This window comes from Elaeis guineensis, chromosome 5, assembly GCF_000442705.2.
Source record: "Elaeis guineensis isolate ETL-2024a chromosome 5, EG11, whole genome shotgun sequence".
NCBI lineage: Eukaryota > Viridiplantae > Streptophyta > Magnoliopsida > Arecales > Arecaceae > Elaeis > Elaeis guineensis.
In genome coordinates, this window is record NC_025997.2 from 31,785,462 (window position 1) to 31,806,473 (window position 21,012).

At 36.6% G+C, this 21,012-nt stretch overlaps 1 protein-coding gene across 18 annotated transcripts; it reads right to left on the reverse strand.

The window, feature by feature from the left end:
- Positions 1 to 2,925: 2,925 nt before the first annotated feature.
- Positions 2,926 to 12,735, reverse strand: LOC105045227 (tubby-like F-box protein 3). 18 transcript variants are annotated; one of them, XR_002164835.3, is made up of 8 exons: positions 11,823 to 12,735; positions 10,948 to 11,035; positions 8,011 to 8,140; positions 6,354 to 6,533; positions 4,683 to 5,025; positions 4,551 to 4,615; positions 3,864 to 3,948; positions 3,418 to 3,755 (listed from the first exon to the last, which is right to left on the reverse strand). XR_002164835.3 is itself a non-coding variant. In XM_073257859.1 (7 exons), exons 1-6 carry the CDS (start codon positions 12,174 to 12,176, stop codon positions 3,910 to 3,912), a joined length of 1,134 nt encoding a protein of 377 aa, XP_073113960.1. In that variant the 5' UTR covers positions 12,177 to 12,735; the 3' UTR covers positions 2,926 to 3,279; positions 3,864 to 3,909. The 18 variants fall into 18 exon arrangements, 11 of the variants coding, with proteins under 11 accessions (XP_073113960.1, XP_073113958.1, XP_029120467.1 ...); XR_012141495.1 differs by lacking the exon at positions 3,418 to 3,755 and adding an exon at positions 2,926 to 3,252 and having other exon boundaries at positions 4,551 to 5,025; positions 11,823 to 12,734; XR_012141494.1 differs by lacking the exon at positions 3,418 to 3,755 and adding an exon at positions 2,926 to 3,279 and having other exon boundaries at positions 4,551 to 5,025; positions 11,823 to 12,734.
- Positions 12,736 to 21,012: the final 8,277 nt, after the last annotated feature.

Genomic DNA, 21,012 nt, shown 5'->3' on the forward strand with positions numbered 1-21,012 from the left:
TGAGAACAAATCAAGGATAGACTACCAAATCTTCAGAAGAGCAACGAGGAAGCGAGCTTTGCTTAAATAATTTTCTTCTAGCTTGCAAGTTTACCATAAATCAGCTATGTTCAACGAATGCCGGTGGTACTAATTTAATTTCCTAGTCTTGGAGAATATACATTTCAACTTAAGATATTTGAATTTCATAGCAAATGAGGGCTTCACTTCCTTAATTTATAGCACAGGTGGTAAAAAATGATATAACTTGAAAATCCAACACCATCCAATCCGATTTGGGCTGAGTTAGTCGAGGATTTTCTGATCAAGTCTAGTATGGGTCGAACCTTTTAACCTAGATGTTAAACAAGTAGTGGTGGAAGTTTTGATCAAGGGACAATTGAGGTTGCATTAACTCATAACAACGCTAAGGATCATATGTGGTTGGTTTTTTTGAGTGCTAATTATTTAATTTTTCTTGATTATGAGTCATAATAGGTTATAATTATAGATTACTCTGCTTAGGTTGGATTCATCAAGAATTGAGCCCTGCAAATTAAACCATTTTGGTGGTCGAAGGAATCGAATCAGGACATGAGGGTCAAACTGTGGATAGTTTTGGGTGTGAGGGTCTTGACCCAGTGTTGGGCAAGATCAGATATGAGTCTAATGTTGGGCTGATCTCAAGAGGCTCGCCTCAATTCTAGGGCAATACCATATAAATTATCGAAAGTCTGCTTACAAATATTGTTTAGCCATCAGAATCATTGGTAAGGGAGGATCTATGTTTGCTCGCATTCTTATCTCTCTTGGCATGGAAAACACAAGTGAAACCAGATCGAAAAATTTTCCAAGGTAAGAACTACAAGGATATTATGGTAAGAAAATTCAGCCAAGGTACCTTATTGTAAATGTCTTTCAGCTTAAAGATGAAACAATTTTCTTTTGGCATTTGGATGGCTATCACTAGCAAAGCACGATCCAAACTTGACCATGATGTAGGAACCGCACTTGCTTTTGAAATTATTAACGAGAGCACCATCTAAAACCTTTCCCAAAGTAGCAAAAGCACATTCTTGATGGAAATGACATATGGCAGGTATTCTCCATTTGGCAAGAGTTGGAATGCTGTTGGATTTTCATTGAGCTATCAAATGGTACAATCCTATGATAAACTAATTTCACACCTCCGTTAAACTTGTATGACCTGACTCCACCTCCATCTATCATGTGTGATTAATGATCAAAATCGAAATTCGAATAGATTGAAATAAAAATCAAAATGATTATATTGCTTGATTCATGATCCGAATAAGAATAAAAATTAAATCTTAAAAATAAAAATAGATTGGATTTTAGAAAATTGAAACATTCATATTCTTCTCTAAAATCAGAATGAAAATAAAATTCTTCATGATCGGCTAAAATGAGAGTAATTCTCATTCTCATTCTCAAGTCTCTCCCCAATCAAAGATGCTCCTATTTCTTACTATTGTCTCTAAACTTACTCCCATATTGGCATTCTCAAAAGAAGGCGAAAAAAATAAGGATAAGGAAGCGCACATGACTACTTAAGGTTCATTTGGTTGGAGATAATTCAGTATAAAAAAATAAATTTCATATCAAATTATCATGTTTCGTATGAAAAATAAAAGAAATATATGATAAAAAAATTAATAGACTTTATATTTATTTTTTATAAAAAAAAATAAAATAAATATCATAAATGCATTGATATTTGATAAATTTCTGAATGATAGTGGTTCATACTTAACATAAATATTTCGAATAAAACTATATATATAATTATATCTTTTTAAATTCATTCTATAAAGATCTTTTTAAAAAAATAAAATAAATATGATATTATACAAAAAAATTATGTGATTACAATCATTGTATAAAAGCTAATTGAAGATAACAATGCTATCCTGATATTAAAAAATTATTTTATATAAAAAATATATATATAAATCTAACTATATTCCTATATAAATTTACCTTTAACCAAACGTAATAATATTTTTCAGTGTCATATTTTAAAATAAGTTTTTCACCAATCAAATATAATAAAAATTATTTTCCTCCATAATTTTTTTTTAAATAAATAATTTTTATGAATTATAAGATTACCCATAATCTAATATACCCTAACCAAATAGACCCTTATAAAAAAAAAAAAAAATTTCGTGCCCACAATGAGTGCTAGTTATTATTAAGAGTAATTCTTTGTACACAGCATACAGTATAGAAAAAATATACCGTCCCATCTGATTGGACAACATAGCCATCATTTTCCAACACACATTTAATACCCACAGTTCTATTTTTTCATCTGAAATTTTGAATGACAAAAATACCTCTCCTCTTTTGAAAAAATTATGATATTCTGTGATCATATTATGACATCCTGCGATCAAATTATGCCTTCTTGCTCATAATTTGATCATAAAATATTATAAAAAAAATATTTTTATCATTTAAAAATTTATACCATTTTATAACTTCTGATACAAAATTAACTTTCTATATACAAAAATCATAATTTGATCATAAAATATCATAATATAACCACAATATATCTTAATTTTTTTAAATAAACAAATATTTTTTTATTTAAAATTTTAAACAAAAAAATAAAACTACATATGTTAGATGCGTTATTAAATGTACGTTCTAAAACGATGGCTACATACTTTAATATAATTAAATAGTACACTCCACAATAATTTTATTGTATCACATTCGATGCACAAAGACTTTCTCTATTGTTAATCCTTTAATTTCCTGTTCCTGATCCAATTCTCTTGTGCAACTTTTAACTCAAATTCCATACTTAAAATAAAAATAAATAAATAAATATTCTTTAAAGAAAACATAAATGACAAGAAGACCAAGATAAGAGCTTCGTTCATTTATGACAAGCCTTGTCCATCAGGATGAAAGTGATGCTAAAAATGCTGCTTGAATTGAAACAATCCTCCTCCGAGCAAATTTTAGATGGTTATGCATTAAATTTTCAAGCAATTATTTTTAGCATAACTAAAAGAAGCTCGCTCATCTCCAAATGTTTCTATTGTACATATCATTTAAAAGGGGATAAATAATTGCAAGGCGCCACCCGGTTGATCCAACCATGAACAACCCCGACTTCACTGGAATAGCTCACGAGCTGATGCAGTTTGTAGAAGTTTCGATACTTCAACAAATGAAATGAAGACCAAGCTGTGCAAGCTGCTCCCATCATTTGGAAACGAGATACATTTGCATATACTGAAACTTGTACAGGACGAATCATCCCTAGCAGGTTAATATCTTAATAAAAATCCTTTTCAAATGCACTACTCACCAACTCGATAGCCTAACATAAGTTTAAAACATCATTTGACAAGAGTCTTATTGTCCAATGATGCATTATGTCTAACAGATTAAAAGATCTAGTGATATCTTTGTACGGATGCACCATACAACAAACTGATGATAAGTCTTTGAAGTCAAACATGAGCCTAACATGAATTCAGAACATCTAACTACAATGCACTCAAAGCACATAAACCATAAGGCAAAGGAATTACAGAATTTGTCTTAATATCTTTTTTCACACGAAATAAGTTTGAAATAATAGAGTAGCAACACCAATGTTCCTACGAGGCAAAGCATATCACTGATTCTGCAGCATTACATGGCAGCATCATACACATCTCAGTGCACAAAAACACAATGCTATAAAACGCAGTCTTCCAGTTGTCCTCAAAGGCAAGCATAAAGATCACTAACTGACAAGGAGCATTAAAAGATATTGAGGAAACTCTCAGAAAAGTTATGTACACCATGCATTAAATTCTACGTAGGAAGAGATGAATCGGCTAAGCTGCTGCTTTTACCTGTGTTCCTAAATCTGTGCCGTTTCTTGCTTCTTCCCAACTTTATTCAGATGGCCCAGCATCTAGAAGCACCTGAGGATGTAAGCTGCTGCAGAGGAAATACAAATAGTTTGAACGAATCTGAATAGATTATCATAAAATTGTGCATAAGTTATTGCTGTGTCACTTTAATCAACTCAGTATTGTGCACCAGATCCTCAAACCTAAAGAATGCTTAGAAGTTCAGCATCTAAACCAAGTAAAACAAGATTAAATCTTGCTCCCTGAATTAATAGATGGATAGGTCAAAGATGTCATGTCTTTTAATGAGGGGGGTCGAAATTGAAAGGTGGAACAAAGGATGGCTTGTTTTCCTCACCACTGGTCTGTATTTTATGCCCGTTAATATATGTGTTTATTAATAAACTAGGCAAAAAAAGTGGAGCTCAGCTGCTAGCTCCAATTTTCTGTGTATCCCATCTCCCTAAATAAATGTTTAATTCCTTACAAGTTTCCATAATTATATTACAAACAAACTATCTACACTCATATGTAGAAAAACAACAGCAAACCAAATTAAAATGCAAGCTTAACATTCCACCTTTCAGACACACCAATTTTGCGACGGACGATGCTAGAAAAAAATAGCTTCAGCTTTAGAAGACCAATAACATGGGAACAATGATTTCTAAGAAGATAGGGCCGCACCTTGTCTTACTCACAAGCTATTTTGGTGTCGAAACTACTGAGGCAGATAGCAAATGCCTGAAATGCTGATATTGGATACCGGTAATCCATAGTAAACAAGTCCTTTCCCACCTTGCCAAATTGAAGAATTACCTTATCGTGCTCCTGGCCAGCTGGTCCATTCTCTTCTGAAGCCACCAGCTGGAAGTTCTTCACCGATGCAACGGTCACCCGTCCCCTAAAATTTAGGCACCAACACTGGAGCTGCTCATGCCACCTTGGAGCTTTGTTCTTTAACACCAACTTTCCCTCCTTCTGGCTGGAAAAAGGCCCCGACAAGTTCTCCGAGCGAGATGACTTGGATCTGAAGAATGGAATTGATGGGAACGAATCAAGGCTGCTAGGAAGGAACTCTGTTGGTGTGGGAGCCACCCCTCCTGGTTCTATCGCAGAAGCAGGGATGGAGTCCATGACACAATGCATTCTTCTAGGACCTCTGGTATTTAATACAATGTGTAAGCAAAAGAGCAGTCATGCACCATTTAAATATACTGAAGTGCATATATTATGAAATAAGAAGGCACATGATTGATGTTCATGATTGGCACACATCCCCATAACCCAATACCCCACCATCTTATGGGACATAATATAGAAACATTGACAACAAAGAGCACATACGCAGGTTATATCAATGCATAAAATTCGATATAGATGTTGATACTGGAATTCAACATGTGTAGCTCCTAAACCATGGAATGCCATTGCAATCCTGTGAATACCATATAAAGTGCCATGAAATCCTTAATCAGAAATTTCATTGATTAAGAAGATACAAAGCAAGAACAGGTTTTCCAGCTGCCAAAAGAGGAAGGCATATAAACCTCTTTTAATGCCTTGTTCTGATGTCTCACCATCCTCTGTGTTATATCTTTGACATAGGTGCGTATGGATTGGGAACGAAGCGCGACAGATTGGGGGAGGCTGTTGATCACGCATATTCAAGATTTCCAATATAATAGAAATCACCTCTCCCTCTCCTCATATTCCCACTTTTCTCTTCCTCTTCTACTCAAATTCCCAATTGTGTGGAAGATGTCACAAAGATAGGGAGCTATGCATCCAAGCAGGCCCTTAACTAAATCCTCTAAGGAAAACCAGATGGGAAACATGATATGCTTTGACAAACTGACCGTCTCCCTCCTATCCAATCCTTTTCCCTCCAACACATTGCAATGCATCTCATTAATATCACATACCAACCAAGTTTTATATATCTTCCTCTCACCATGCTCTCTGTTCTCCCTCCACACGTCTTTAGTGCATGCTTATTTCTTAGATGTCATCACTCTCAAAGGTCTACCACTGGTAGCTAGGAGTACAAATTAGCCAAGCAACAGAATGGATACAGGGAGGCAAGTGTTATGTTGCTCATCATTCAATGTGACAGAAAATCGGCAAGGGAGGGACCAGCATAATCAACATAGGCAGCTCTAAAAAGCGAAAAGAACTCCTCTCACACGTGAGACCTATCCCAAATTAAGGATAACTGGGTAAAGTCCCTTCATCCATTTATAAGAAACAAAAGGTCTTACATGGGCAGCTGATCCCAAAAGTTTAGATACGTTTGATTTTGCATGCACACACATGCACAAGCAAACAAACAGTCACATAAGTATCTACTGTATTAATAGATGCACTAAACAGTTAAGCAGACAATGAAACAACAAATGGATATTTTATACATGCATATGGTATGCACAACCTCCTGGTTAAAAGTATTTAGTCCAATATATTAATGTATATAACCGATATATTTCTTACCTGGAACCTAGCACGTTCAACTCATAAGCAATATGGGCAACTGGGTAATTTCCAGCAGGAACTCTGGGAGAGACTTGTTTAGAACCCACAATCCGAGTGGAGCGACCTTTTGAGACAATGGCTCCAGCATGAGGAGGCTGAGCATCATAAACCGTAAACTTGGTACCCAAAAAGTTTGATCTGTCAAGAGGAAAAAAATAATAATAAGGCAACCTAACAAGAAAATAAGATTAAATTTACTTCTTTTCTGGTCTTCTTTTAAGTTCAAGTGACTATCTCAATCTTCAGGTTATGACCATGTTTTTATGCACATTGCATTTATAAGTTACAAGGATTATATGAAGATGAAAAAATTTAGTTTTCTTCATTCTTGATCAAGTTTTTAAAAGTTTTGGCTAGAACCAAGCATTTCAGCTGAAAATGATTGGCTTTAGCAGGCAAATTCAATCAGATAGAGCCTGAGTGTAAGCAGTTTCTGCAGATCTGGCTGAAACTAGCAGGTTTAGATCCAGTTTCAGATACTTCCAATAAACTCAGACTAAGTTAGTCACTTCAGTCAAAATAGACAAATTTAAGAGCCTTATCTTTTGGTACTTTCCTTTCCTGGATTTTTTTTATAAATGATATATCAAGCCTCTATTTAGCACTTTTGCAAGAGCAAACTCAGATTTTGCAATATTTAATTAGATTTGACAGCAACCAGATGGAGGGTTCCAAAAAAAATTCAGCGGACATAAATTTTATAAAGTAGATTATTATATTAATGCCTTAAATTTAAACAAATTGAGCAAGATCTTGTTGCCCTTGCTTGTTTGCGTAAAAGCGTGTAATTTTATATGGGATGGCTTACAACATCTACAGTAGGTGACCGACCAACTTTGGGAACAGAGCTATTATACACTACTAAAAAACTGTGAAAACAATAGCCTATTGATAAAAGAATTAGTGCTGAATTTACCAGTCCATCTTCCAGTTTCCACAGGACATTCCATCTCTCCATTTTGATGAAACAGATAAACAACATCCCTTGATTACTGACATGTAGTTACATAAATTCAATTTTCCAATGCTTGCTTCAAGCTATGATAATTATGTCTATTTTAGGATTTAATATGTTTGAAAGTATGATTATTACTTCCAATTTTTGATTGCTAAGTTGGCATGCCAATCTAGCATTGGCAAGGCATAAACCACGCCATGCCATGCCAATCCTTGCCAGTGATTAGCATGCATAGGCAAGGCAGCATGACCAGTATTGGCATACAGCTGGCAACATGTCAGTAAGACAGCATGGCGCTTATCATGCCATGTGCTATACCAACTGGAACTTATCCATGCCTAAACTGTTAAATAAATCCTGTAACAACATGATTCTTGCCCAATCATGTATATTAGTAGCCCTACAGATTTAATAAAGATCCTACCGACTCATTGGAAATGTACAAAACCTTGGCTTTCTAAGGTCATGGAGGGCCTAACTGGACGTTCATATCTCACGTGGAACTCAATAGTGTTTCTTTTATTTTTCCCCTAGAATCTAGGTTAGTTTTCCTCCCTAGGACATAGGTATGAACCTTCATGTGCACATGTCTACAACAGAAGTAATGACAATTCACATAGCATAAGAATCAGTGACAAATATTCTAGCAAACCTCACCTTAACTTGCCAATATAGGTTCCACTTCCCTTTGACATGTCATCCGCATCCAGCGAGATGAGGTAGTCAGTGCAGGTAGGACGTCGGCATTTGCGTGCAGCAAGAAGGAATTTGCCATTATCCGTTAATGCTGCCAATTGAACATTAGAAAAAAAAAATGAAGATAAAAACAAATATCCATGGTGATTTAACTTGCATGAAGAATTAAGTTAATAGCACTTCACAATCAAAGAAGAAAAAAATGACACTAACTTTATTTTCCTTTTGTTGCAACACAGACAGCAGCATAATATCAAAAAGGTTAGACAGTTATAAGTATGAACATGAAAACATAGACAAGACTATCTAAAATAACAAGATGGAAGTGGAACAAAATAACCACAAGGACCAACCATTTCCTTCAGATTTTATTAAATTAAACCATAAAACCAACAGTTTGCATAGGTCCAGATGCTTAAAAAGAATTTTGAAATTATTCAGAATTTCTACATTCAATGGATTTTTGAGAACTTAGCATATTGATCATCTAGAATGACTAACGTGAAAAGGGAAATCAATGGAAAACTTTTGTTGCTTATGTTCAATTTTACAATTTATGGACTTCACTGCAATATTGACAGAATAAAACAAAAGAAGTATGATGCCCTAAAGAAGGAAAAGAAAATGACTTGAAAGACAAAATTTGTTTACTAGACCATGTATTTTACTGAGCATAGGCGATCACAGTCGTGGGAAAAAACCAATGGCAGAGCATTTGAATGCCTTGTTTGACATAAAACTATGGCCAATCAAAGAAGTCAAACAGAAGGTCAGTTCACTGCAAGAACCATGCTCACATATTACACACCAAACCTCTCTCTCTATCTCTCTTCCGCCACACCCACCCCAATGCCAAATGTCACATCCACCTTGAAGACCCTGTAGCTCTCATCTTTTCTCATGAAATGACTTTCCATTCGGAACTTGAGCGAGGATTTTAACATTTCTTCATAACTTTGAATCATGTTCCTCTCCTACCATGCTTCTCACAAAGGATCCCATTACACAATCTCTGTCCATTCCACATGCTTATTGCTTCATTAATAGTCCCTCCAGAATGCCACCTCCTTACCCAACCCCCCTTCTCTCTCTCTCTCTCTCTCAAACAATCAATCAATCAATTCACTTTATCACACCATTGTGTACCTCCCTGCTGGCCACATGAAAACCCCATCCAAGGGCCACCTCTCTGGTTGGAACCCAGTATAAGCACTCCTTGCACTACATGCATACTTCCTCATCCTTCCTAAGGCATAGAGTAGTCTTTAAAGCAAAACTTGGAGCTGGACTACTCTAGAGATGTGTTTAAGATATCAAATAACAAAGTGTAGTTGTAACGCCAATTTAAACAGATTGTTTATTGGCTAACTTTAGCTCTTTGCTATAGCAATCAAGATTCAAGCCAAGGACTTTTATGGTTGAATCCAGCAAACGACCATACACGGATGAAGCAATAGATGTGCAGACAATATTCTAAATATGTTTTGACTTGCAACACCTTGTTGATAAAATCTTGTATTGCATACGATAGCCACATGAAGCTATTATCAGTACTTTTCTTGAGTAGTTCGATGAAAAACCAACTCAGCACAATCTCAATTCCTGTTAGATTAGGTGATGAAATTACAAGAAAAGAACCATTACGCTAGGCTATGATAAAGTCCAAGATGGCAAGCATCTTGAGAAGATGAGATGCTAAAGAATAAAAGTTCATGCACAGGCAATCAGAGCAGCAAGGTTATCAAAGCAAAGCATTCTGAAATAAATTTCAGATCTGCAGCCTTTTTTCCCTTGAATCTAAAACATTTTTAGATTTTGTGCAGAAATTTTTCATCAGAACAGGTCCACATGTGGGTACGAAGGAATCCTCATTTTAAAAACTGTACGAGCCTCAAATGCTACCATTAGCTGATGGCATTATTTTCATCCCTAAATCGAACAACCATCACCCACCCCCCGCACCAAAACAAAAAAAAAAAAGGGCCAGGTCAAACTGATATTATTAGATTTACTCCAATTAGCAGTTTTCTACCATCTTTTGTAGACAATTCGGCACCCACTGTGGCTTCTAAGCATCTTCACCAACCTGGCTGGCATCAAGCACTGTTCTTTATGCCCTTAGGCCCCATTACACTATAGCCATCCTTTTGGAGGCACCATTCATTTGTCCTAGGCTCTATAACTCAGCACATAAGCAACTACAGTCCCTGTAAAGACTAGCTTAAAGCTGAGAAAGATAAAATAAAAAATATTGGATAAGAGAGGAACACAGTGAGCTATACCCACTTCTATCAACCAATCCATGTGGCCACTTGTCTTGGACACAAAAGCCACGTCTTATGCTCTAGAATGAATCATAAATGGTTGGGGAATGGAAAAAGTTAGATACAGGAAGTCTTTATTGATTTTGCACCATGGAAACATTAATGTCATGATTTTTTGCTAATATGATCAAAAGCTAACAATGAAAATAGAACTCATAGATAACTATATAGGGTCCAGCATGTGGATGAATTTTTTACAGAAGCATGACTGTTCTGAAATTGGCTCATGGCAAAGTTTTGCTTACATTATTGTTTTCTCCATTATTTTTATTTTTCAGTTTTGTTTCAATTATAACATTAATTTAACAGGTGCAATCAATGATCACCCAATATGAGGCAACTAATATTTGAAATCCAACAATATCAAGGTCATGAGCTCAAATGATAAGAAATAGATACGCAGACATTTCCATTAACTTACTACAAATGTGACAATATAGATATCTTCAGGTCACAAATATACATTATGTAGCAGTGTACATCAAGTTTTCAATGAAGTTAATATACCACAGAGGCACAGACAAAAATGTAAGTAGAGAAGCATTTATTATAGCAGGAATGACATAAGGGTTACCTTGGGATAGACCAAGGTAAAGATGGTATGTTTGTGCGGCTCGATTCCGCTTTATGAAACACTGGAGGGGAAAGTCCCTTGGGCCAGGCTGCAGAAAAGGTAATTAAGCCTCATGAAACAAAGAATGCAAAAAAATAAAAAAGGAAAAAAAAAAAAAAGAAAAGAAAGGGAAAAAAGACAATAGGCTTAATAAGAAGTAATATAATACAAAAAATAATGGATGCATCTGGATCCATGTTTCTAGGATGCATAATGATTTGCAAGTCAACTTAGTATTTATACTCAAGTCAACGAAGAACATGACAAAACTAACCCGAGCTTCCCAAAACAACCAATAGTTAACCTTATAGTTGATACAGTTATGTGTCAATATCAGCAAAGACTAAGAAAGCACACAAAAGCATAAAGTCAACTATTTGTTTCCAAAATCATCCCGATCCTGGACTTTTCACCATTCTTCTGATACAAAAACAAAAAAAAGATCTTTTTCATTTGCAAACAAAGAAAATTAATTCATGATCTCTGCATAAATTCCGCTCACTTCATCTTAATTTTAGTTTAATGGTGTCCATTATCCTATGTTAAGGTTATATCATGCAATCTCAATCCTAAAATAAGATTTGATAACAATGCATGTTCCTGGAACTATAAAGGTAATTAAGTTTTCATCATCATATAACTAACAAAAGCAGAAAAGTAGTTATCATAACAGAAAAACTTGTGCAAATTATAAAATTACAGGACATAATATGAGATCAGTCCACCAGAACAAAATGAGATTTTGATCCCAATTAAACCAGTCAAAAAATCACCAAAGAACTTGATAGGAAATAGAAATGCAGAAATTCTATATGCAAAACTTCTGAAAGCCAAACCTGCTTCACTGAGATTGGGAACGTCAGCTTGCCAGACAGCTCAGGAGTCTTCACAATCTCCTTCATGATATCCCTCCAGCTCCGGCACACTCCAGCACAGGCCACGACATCCTTCCTCAGGGGCCACAAGCTCTCGGCCTCCTCTATCCTCATAAGAACATCCCGCAGGAGCTCTGGCGGCATATTCGCCCAGCAGCTCTGCTTCAAGGCATCGACCGGCGGCGGCCCCACTGCATCATGGACCACCCGATGCGACCTCGATCTCAGGCCATACCCAAGCCTCACCTCAAACCCCTTCCTCGAGATGCTGCCTATCTCGCCCCTCATGTCCTGGATGAGGCTCTTCAACGACATCAATTGCTCTTCAAAACCCCCAAGAAATACAGCAAAAGAATCCAATCCAACTCCTACATAACCTCAGTGCCTGCAAATTGGGCGTCGGCTCTCCAAACCAGGGAGGAATCCAATGCTCTCGCCTCAGATGGAAGCAAACCAACTTTCAGAAGACCGCCACGGATCTGAAACCTTGAAATAAAATCCAAACTTTACCGAAAATTGGGGGTGGAAATCACCTGCGTCGCCTTCATCATCGCTTCCAAGCTTCGATTTTCCCCAACGAAACACAAGAAAATAAATAATTAAATCCAATTCCTTGGATTCGTTCCTTGAAAGAAAATTGAGGAATAATTGGATGAAATCGAGCAAAAAGGAAAGGAAAGAGACGGGGACAGTAAGATAATTGGCGGGGATAGCTGAGAAATTTCCAAGAAGGTAGAAGAAAGAGAAAGAAGGAAGATGTTTACAGGAGAGTTCGAGAAATTAGGGTTTCAGGTTCTGGTGGGAGACAAGGATGGGAAAGCGAAGCCATCCATGTCCACCTCCAGCCTCATCTTATCTGTTGTTATTAAATTCCTCTCTCTCCCTCTCTGTGGAGTCACATATAAAAAGTAAATAAATTAAAGATTTAATAATTAGTTTTAAGTAGAGTCTTGCTTACGCTACACAAAGAAAGCAAATGATTGACAGCATTAAAGTAAATTCAATTAAAGCTGATTTAATAATTAAAACTTTGAACAAATTAAACATTTAATAATTGGTTTTGAAGTAAGTGCAAGGAAAAGCGGATTGACAGCATTATATTATAAATTCTAAACACAAAGTTAACATCATAATAAATTATTCTAATTGCTTTCTGTTTCTTCTAGCGTATACTTATTTTGCTAATTTATACATGACAAGTTAATGAAATGAGGGATTAGTCTTATAAATATTTCTAGCCCTCTAAATTTTGGTGGAGATGGGATCCGGACACAAGTACCTGGCATCATCGATATGCGAATTTATCAAAAAAGTAAGACGGCATCTTCGTACGTATTATTTTTGTCTTTCAATGTTCATAGCATGTAAGAATGTTAATAAGGACGGATGATCGAATATTTTACCATCTTCGAACCAGAGGAAGCGGTCTTAATCTAAATTAAACAGAGATAGCTTCATCATGAGTTATAAAAATTAAAAATCGGCCGGCTTTGATTTCGGTTCCGCCTTTGGTGAATTTTCTGATCTGAATCCGCCCCAAGATTTTGGTTCCAGCTTTGGTGAATTTTCTAATCTGAATCCGGTCAAGACCAAGCTTGAGGCCAAATCTGAAACCAAACATACCCAATAATCAATACTCTTGATAACTTTTATATTTAATATAAATTTAAATTAAAAATTTCAGAAAATAATAGTGAAGGTGACTCTTTTGTTGATAAGATAATCTATAAAATCTTTTTTGGTAATAAAATTGCAGAATTTGACCAAATAGTTGGTAAAATATATTATAAATTATTGTATTAATTGAGCTTGTTGCGCTTATGTTTTTTTTTCTCTTGGGTATAATATGTTCATAGATTGATGATGACAAAATGAAGATTAAATTATTCATCAATTTTTTTTAAATTAAAAAATTTATTATTATATTTTTAAATATAGTTGGACTTATTTTTATTTGGATTATTGCATTTGTTGGATGGTTGTATTATTATTTTGGAATTGTTTAATTTATTTGATTGTGGTGTTATTAATTTTAGATATATTTATTAGTTGAGTTGGTATGAATAATATTATAAAAATTATGAAAAATAAATAAAAAAATTAAGCAATTTTTAATTTTTTAGTTTTGATTTGATTTTAATATTATGATTTTTTTTATGATATTTATGATTTTTTATTTCAAAAACCATTCAATTGTGGTCGTATTTTCAAGAAGTAGTGGGCTATTCATATTCGACTTTGATTTTTTCACTAATTACACTAAATCTGTCCTATTGACATCCCTAATAATATATCAACCTAATATATTATTATTAAATAATACTTTATTATATAAATAAAATTGATTAAATATTTGTAAATGAATGAATAAATGTTAGAAGTTAGGGAGATAAGAAGATAGATAACTATCTAGCAAAGAAATAAGAGTAAAAAAAAAGGGTAACCAAAGTTTTTATTAAAAAAATATTTTATTAGAAATTGAAGAAAAATAGGTAGACTACTTCAAGCATCTTGAAAAAACTTGAGCAAATATATACCAAACAAGAGCACAAAAGTAGATCCAACTAAAAACATAGTAATAAAAGATACAAAGACATTCTAGAAAAGTTAAAAAATAATTAAAATTTAAAATAATTAATTTTTCTATAAATAACTCAATAAATTTTTGGTATCAATGAAGAGTGTTAAATGGATAACGAGGAGTAAAAAAGATGGATACAAATAATTTTTTTATAAATAAAATAATATAATAGGCACAAGAAGTTGTGCTAAAAAAAAATTCTATATTAATTTCATAGAAAAAATGGCCAAATAAAAAACCGACGGTTTTGATTTCCTCGGAAAGGGACTTGTGGCAGTCCCTTGCTTTTTTTAGGAGGATAGAAACTACTCCGTACAACTCTCTATTAGCTCTATTTTTTCTCTCTCTATTCGTTGTCCGAAAGAACTGGTTTATGCTATTACTACTCTATGAGTTGATTATATCATATTGAAAGTGTATTGGGATAAGTCAATCAACCTCTGACTCAAGTCAACCAACATCGATTTCGACTCAACAAAAGCTGACTGATCAAACATACAACTCTGACTATTCTTTGACTGACTGGACAAATCATACCGACTCGTTGTCGGCAGACTGACCGATATTCAACTACTATCGATCAACAACAGACGACTTAAATAAATTCCGACCCATAACCATCAGTATATTAGAACTACTAGCCGATGGTCGCTCGGACCTTCTACCGACGTATCAACACTACCAACGTATAGTCGGTCAATTTGCTCAACATACTATAATCGCTATGAATAGTTATCGACTACGTGTCAAGGCAATTAGTGAGAATTAACAATCCACTAACTCTACAACTATGGTCCGATAATTTAGCGCCATAAAAAGCGAGACCACATGCTCGACGGTTACATCAGAATCATCTATAAAAGAGAGGTAGTGAACAGCACTGGTAAGACACATTTGAGCAAGAGCTCTACTATTCTCGACATTGATAAATCTACTGTTCACCAATTTCTTCTCTAACATAAGCATCGGAGGGTCTCCATCGGACACAATTCTGATCTGTGAGGATGTTGTTTTGCAGGTGCTCATCATCGGCGACAGGCAATAGGGAGTTGGCCGCAATAGATTGGTGCACCAAGTAGGGGGTAGAAAATCTGCAGTCGATCATGCCTAAAATCAGAGCACAACTTTCAACCGATTCAGCGAGGCACTCTTCTCGTCAGGAAGATCCTCCTCCTCCACCTCTGATAGCAGAGCCTAGTTCTTCATATTTCGTGATTACTACGGATGCCCAGATCGCTACACTTGTGCAGCAGATGAATGTTTTGACAGAGGAGGTCAAAAATCTCCAACAGCAGCAACAATAGTCGCTGGCAGAATAACCGATGGCACAGTTAGTGCCTTCCAAGCATAGCCACCATCCTCTATGGCGATCACCTTCTTCATCCTCGAAGTGACCGTTTCAACACTCCTATCGAGACGGACAACCCCATTCTCGGCACTCTCACCATGCCGCTCACTACTCATGATATTTCCCCTCTCCTTCCCATCTCTGCAGTGTTAGGAAGGGGAAACACCTGCGGATGCCTTCTGCTTCTCCTTCAAACTTGTCGGGAGGTTCCACTCCCGGGGTCTCCCGACAATGACGGTTGGACAACTATGAACGTAAGTTCCAGAAGATTGACCGCCGACTCATCCGAATTCAAATAGAAGATCGAAAGTCCTCTAATACTATGACTTCCACACCACCCAGCCTCTCTCTCAGCACATCTTGGATAGTCGATCCCGTCTCAGTTCAAGATGCCACAGGTGGAAGCATACGATGGCTCCACCGACCCAATTGACCATCTGGAGAGCTATAAAGCTCTCATGATGATCCAGGAGGCAACTGACGCCCTCTTATGCATCGGCTTCCCAGCAACTCTTCGGAAAACTGCTCGATCTGGTATTCCGAGCTTCAGTCGGAAAGCATCGATTTTTTCGAGTAGCTCGAATATTCTTTCATGGCCCACTTCAATACTAGCTGAAGACTGACACGAATATCCGACAGTCTCTTCTCAGTCAAACAAGAAAAGACTGAGACTTTAAGAGACATTGTGGCCCATTTCAACAAGGCCACACTTGAGGTCAAGGCCTCAATGAAGACATAGCTATATCGGCCATGAAAAGGAGTCTGAAGGGGATCCAAATTCTCCTACTCTATGAATAAAACTCTCCTTCGGACCCATGCTGAACTTCTCGAATGTGTGTACAAGTACATCTGTGTGGATGAGGCTGCTTCTGACTACGTCAGACAGAAGATAAAGGTCAAAAGAAGAAATAAAAGAAAGGTGAAGCTCTGACCGAATCAAGTCAGCCACCTTCCAATAAGTGAGCTTCACCCCGATGATGGAGTCCGAAGCCGAACTACGGCAGGTATGACTCCTATACTCCTCTCTCTGCTCTCCGTGCACAGATTCTCATGAAGATTGAAGGAGCAGAGTACCTACGGCACCCCCCACCGATGAAGGTGCCCTCGAAGAATCGTGATCGAAGGAAGTAATGTGGTTCCATTTGATCATGATCACGATACCGAATAATGCATCTAGCTCAGGGACAAGATAGAGGCCCTGATCCAATGAGACTACCTTAAAAATATCGAAGAAATTAGCCAACTCAACCTCCTGCTGACCGACGACCTCAGTCACAAACTAAGAAAGCCATCAATAATCAACCGACTGCAGGGGTGATCAATATGATCTCCAGACAATCTAACTGAGGGCAACTTTCGAAGAAGAGTCGGTGAAAAGGCGACAACTCAATGATGTAATAATTTTTTTGAAAGAGATATTCGAAAAATTCAAGCTCTCCATGATGATGCTGTTGTTGTTTCGACAACAATAGCAAATTATGATATAAAAAAATCTTATAGATAATGAAAGTTCGACTGATATTTTTTTTATTATTTTTTTTTTAAATGTGACTATCAACTGATCGACTCAGAAGAGTCTTGATGCATTGGTCGGTTTCACTGAGATGCTGTTACTGTGGAAGGAGAAATTTCTCTCTCCTTAACCGGGAACTGAACCACTGCAGAGTATTGTTCTTGTGACATTCACAGTTGTTTGGGTTCTTCGACCTATAATGCATACTCGGATGATCTAGCCTTAATGCATTGAGAGCAGTAGTCTCAGCATACCATCTACTAGTTCGATTCTCGACAAGAATGGAGTGGAGAATGCATGGAGACCAATAGTTAGTCGACGCTTCTTCTTAGTCTCCACACAAAATAATAAACTTGAAGACTCTCTGTCATCGATAAATTGGACCAAAGAGAGAATCAGGAGAGGGGTGAACCAGCTGAACAATTGGTTTCCATCCCATTAAAAGAAGAAGATCTCGAAAAGATGGTCCAAATTGGATCGTAGCTATCTAATCCGGATCGATAATAACTAATAAATTTACTAAGAGCAAACCCAACATTTTTGCTTGGTCGGCCACTGACATACCAGATATACCTCCAGATATAATAACTCACAGACTCAACATCAATCCGAATGTCAAATCGGTGAGATAAAAAAAATAACCTTTTACCCCCGAAAGATAGAAGTCATTGATGAAGAGGTTGATAACTCCTCGAGCAGACTTCATCAGAGAAGCTACTTATCCCGATTGGCTCGCAATGTAGTAATGGTGAGGAAGGCCAATGAAACATAGAAATCTGCATCGACTATACAGATTTGAATGAAGCTTGTCCAAAAGATAGCTTTCCACTGTCGAAGATCGATCAATTGGTTGATGCGACTTCAGATCATCAACTTTTAAACTTATGGATGCCTTCGTCGGATACAATCAAATTCAGATGGTGTCTGAAGATGAGGAGCACACAACCTTTATAACCGATAAAGGCATATACTGTTATAAAGTAATATCTTTCGATCTGAAAAATGTCGGAGCCACCTACCAACAGCTTGTCAATAAAATCTTCAAGTCACAGATCGGATGAAATATGAAAGTATATGTGGATAACATGCTGGTGAAAAACTCTCAAACTTCAGAGCATGTTCGAGACCTAGAAGAAGCCTTCAGCATACTTCGATGACATCAGATAAAGTTAAACCCGATTTAGTGTGTATTTGGGGTGACTTCTGAAAATTTTTTGAATTTTTTGTGTCGCAAGAAGAATTAGGCTAATTTCAAAAAGATAAAGGCCATCATCGACATGAACACCTGAGCTCTAAGAAAGAGATACGTAACTCAATGAAGAGTCGCCGTACTTAGCTGATTCATTTCTAGGTCGGCTGAAAGATGTTTTCATTCTTCAAGACTTTATGGCAGATAAGGACTTCTCATGATCGGATGAATGCCGACAATCTTTCGAAGACTTAAAAAAGTACCTAACCTCTCCACCTCTACTCACAAAATCAAAGTCGGAGAAATGCTGTATCTCTATTTGACGACCTCATCTGAAGCGGTCAGTTCGGTACTCATCAAGAAGATGAAAATCGAATACAAAGATCGATCTACTACACTAACAAGGTGCTTCACAACGTCGAAGTAAGATATTCAAGGGTGGAGAAAATGATTTACGCTCTGATTATATCATCACAATGCTTCCCCATACTTCCAGGCGCACCCAATTATGGTTTTAACAAATCAGCCATTGAAGGCGATCTTGCATCGACCTGAAACATGGGTCGAATGACAAAGTGGGCAGTAAAGTTGATGAATTCGACATACAATACCATCCATGACTGTCAATGAAGGTGCAAATTTGGCCGACTTCATCGCCGAATGCACAATACCAGATAATAAACCAGAGGATGAAACTGATGATACAATAAAACACACCACGACTCCCGAACCCGACTTAACATCGACTTGGGTGCTGCATATCGATGGAGCATCTAATGCATAAGGGAGTGGAGCTGGTCTTGTTCTTACAAATTTGAAGGGATGATTATTGAATACGTCCTTCAGTTCAACTTCAAAGCATCGAATAATCAAGCCGAATATGAAGCGCTCTTAGCTGGCTTAAAAATCATCAAAAAACTTGATATCGACAGTCTGAAGGTCTTCATCGACTCATAATTAATTGCTGATCAGGTCAAAATGAATTTGAAGTCCGAGACCCAATCATGATGAAGTATTTTCAAAAGATGAAGGATCTTATATCAACTATGAAGTATTTTGAGATCTTTCACATCTCAAGAACTGAAAATACTCAGACTGACACACTCTTCCGACTTGCAACTATTTCTTCAACTCGTTGGGTCGACATTCGTTGAATATCTTGAACAGCTGATATTGACAAAGTCGATGAAGTGTTACAGCTCACTATTGAATCGAGTTGGATGGATCCGATCGTCCAATACGTGACTAATAGGACTCTCCCTACAGATCCCTCAGAAGCAAATGACTTCGATGGATGGCCTCTTAATATATCATGATGAATATCATCTCTACAAAAGGTCGTTCTCCCTTCTCTTACTAAAGTGTTTGGGACCAACAGATACCGACTATGCACTCTGAAAGTTCACAAAGAGATCTGTAGAAATCACTTGGGGGGCAAATCACTAGCCTATAAAATCTTGCGACAAGAATACTGTTGGCCACCATGAAGAAAGATGCAGCTGAGCTTGTCCGAAGGTGTGAACTATGCCAAAAGTATGCAAACATACAACACCAACCGACTAGCCAGCTAACATCGATTGTTGCACCATGGCCCTTCACACAGTGGAGATTGACATACTCGATCCTTTCCCTCCAGTATCTGGACAGAGAAAATTATAGTGATTTCTATCGATTACTTCACTAAATGGGTTGAAGCTGAATCTCTGGCATAAATTATTGGAAATAAGATGGAAGACTTCATTAAAAGTCAATTATATACAAATTCAATTGCCACACACCATTATCACTGACAATGATCGATAATTTGACAATCAAAACTTCAAAAAATTTCATGCGAAATATCATATTACGCACAGACTCACATCAGTCAGCCATCCACAATCAAATGAGAGGTGAAAGTAACCAACTGAACGATTCTGTATGGACTCAAAATCCGACTGAATGAAGATAAAGTCTCAGGATGGAAGAACTATATCCAGTCTTATGGCATATCGAACAACCTCTCACATACCGACAGGAAATCATCATTTAATTTGGCTTATGGGACAAAAGCAATGATCTCACTTAGATCGGATTGCCATCGATAAGAGTCGAGCAATACAGTGAGCCGAGCAATTTCGAATATGGAGACCAATTTAGATCTACTTTCAGAAGTCCGATAGCAAGCTCAGGTTCGGATGGTTGCATATCGGCAAAAGATAGCCGATACTACAATGCAAAAGTCAAGCCGAAGGTCTTCCGACCAGGAGACTTGGTCTTAAGAAAAGTAGAAATCTCAAAGCCCTTGGATCAAGAAAAACTATCTCTGAATTGGGAAGGATCTTACAGAATAGCTGAAACACTCAGACCGAATGCATATGGTTAGAAATACTTGAAGGGTCAGCTATTCCTTGAACATGGAATGTCAACAATTTAAAGATGTATCATCAATAAAATCATCCATGTATACATTATTCAGAATAAAATGGAAATTTTCAAAATCACAAGTCTCGATCAATTATGAAATAATTTTGAACTGAT

Coding starts and splice junctions, on each gene's coding strand:
- LOC105045227 (XM_010923431.4), bottom strand. CDS start 12,176: ATGTCGTTGAAGAGCCTCATCCAGGACATGAGGGGCGAGATAGGCAGC. Junction 11,036..11,822: donor TCCCAATCTCAGTGAAGCAG/GTTTGGCTTTCA, acceptor CCTTTTCTGCAG/CCTGGCCCAAGGGACTTTCC. Junction 8,141..10,947: donor TTACCTTGGTCTATCCCAAG/GTAACCCTTATG, acceptor TTCAATTGGCAG/CATTAACGGATAATGGCAAA.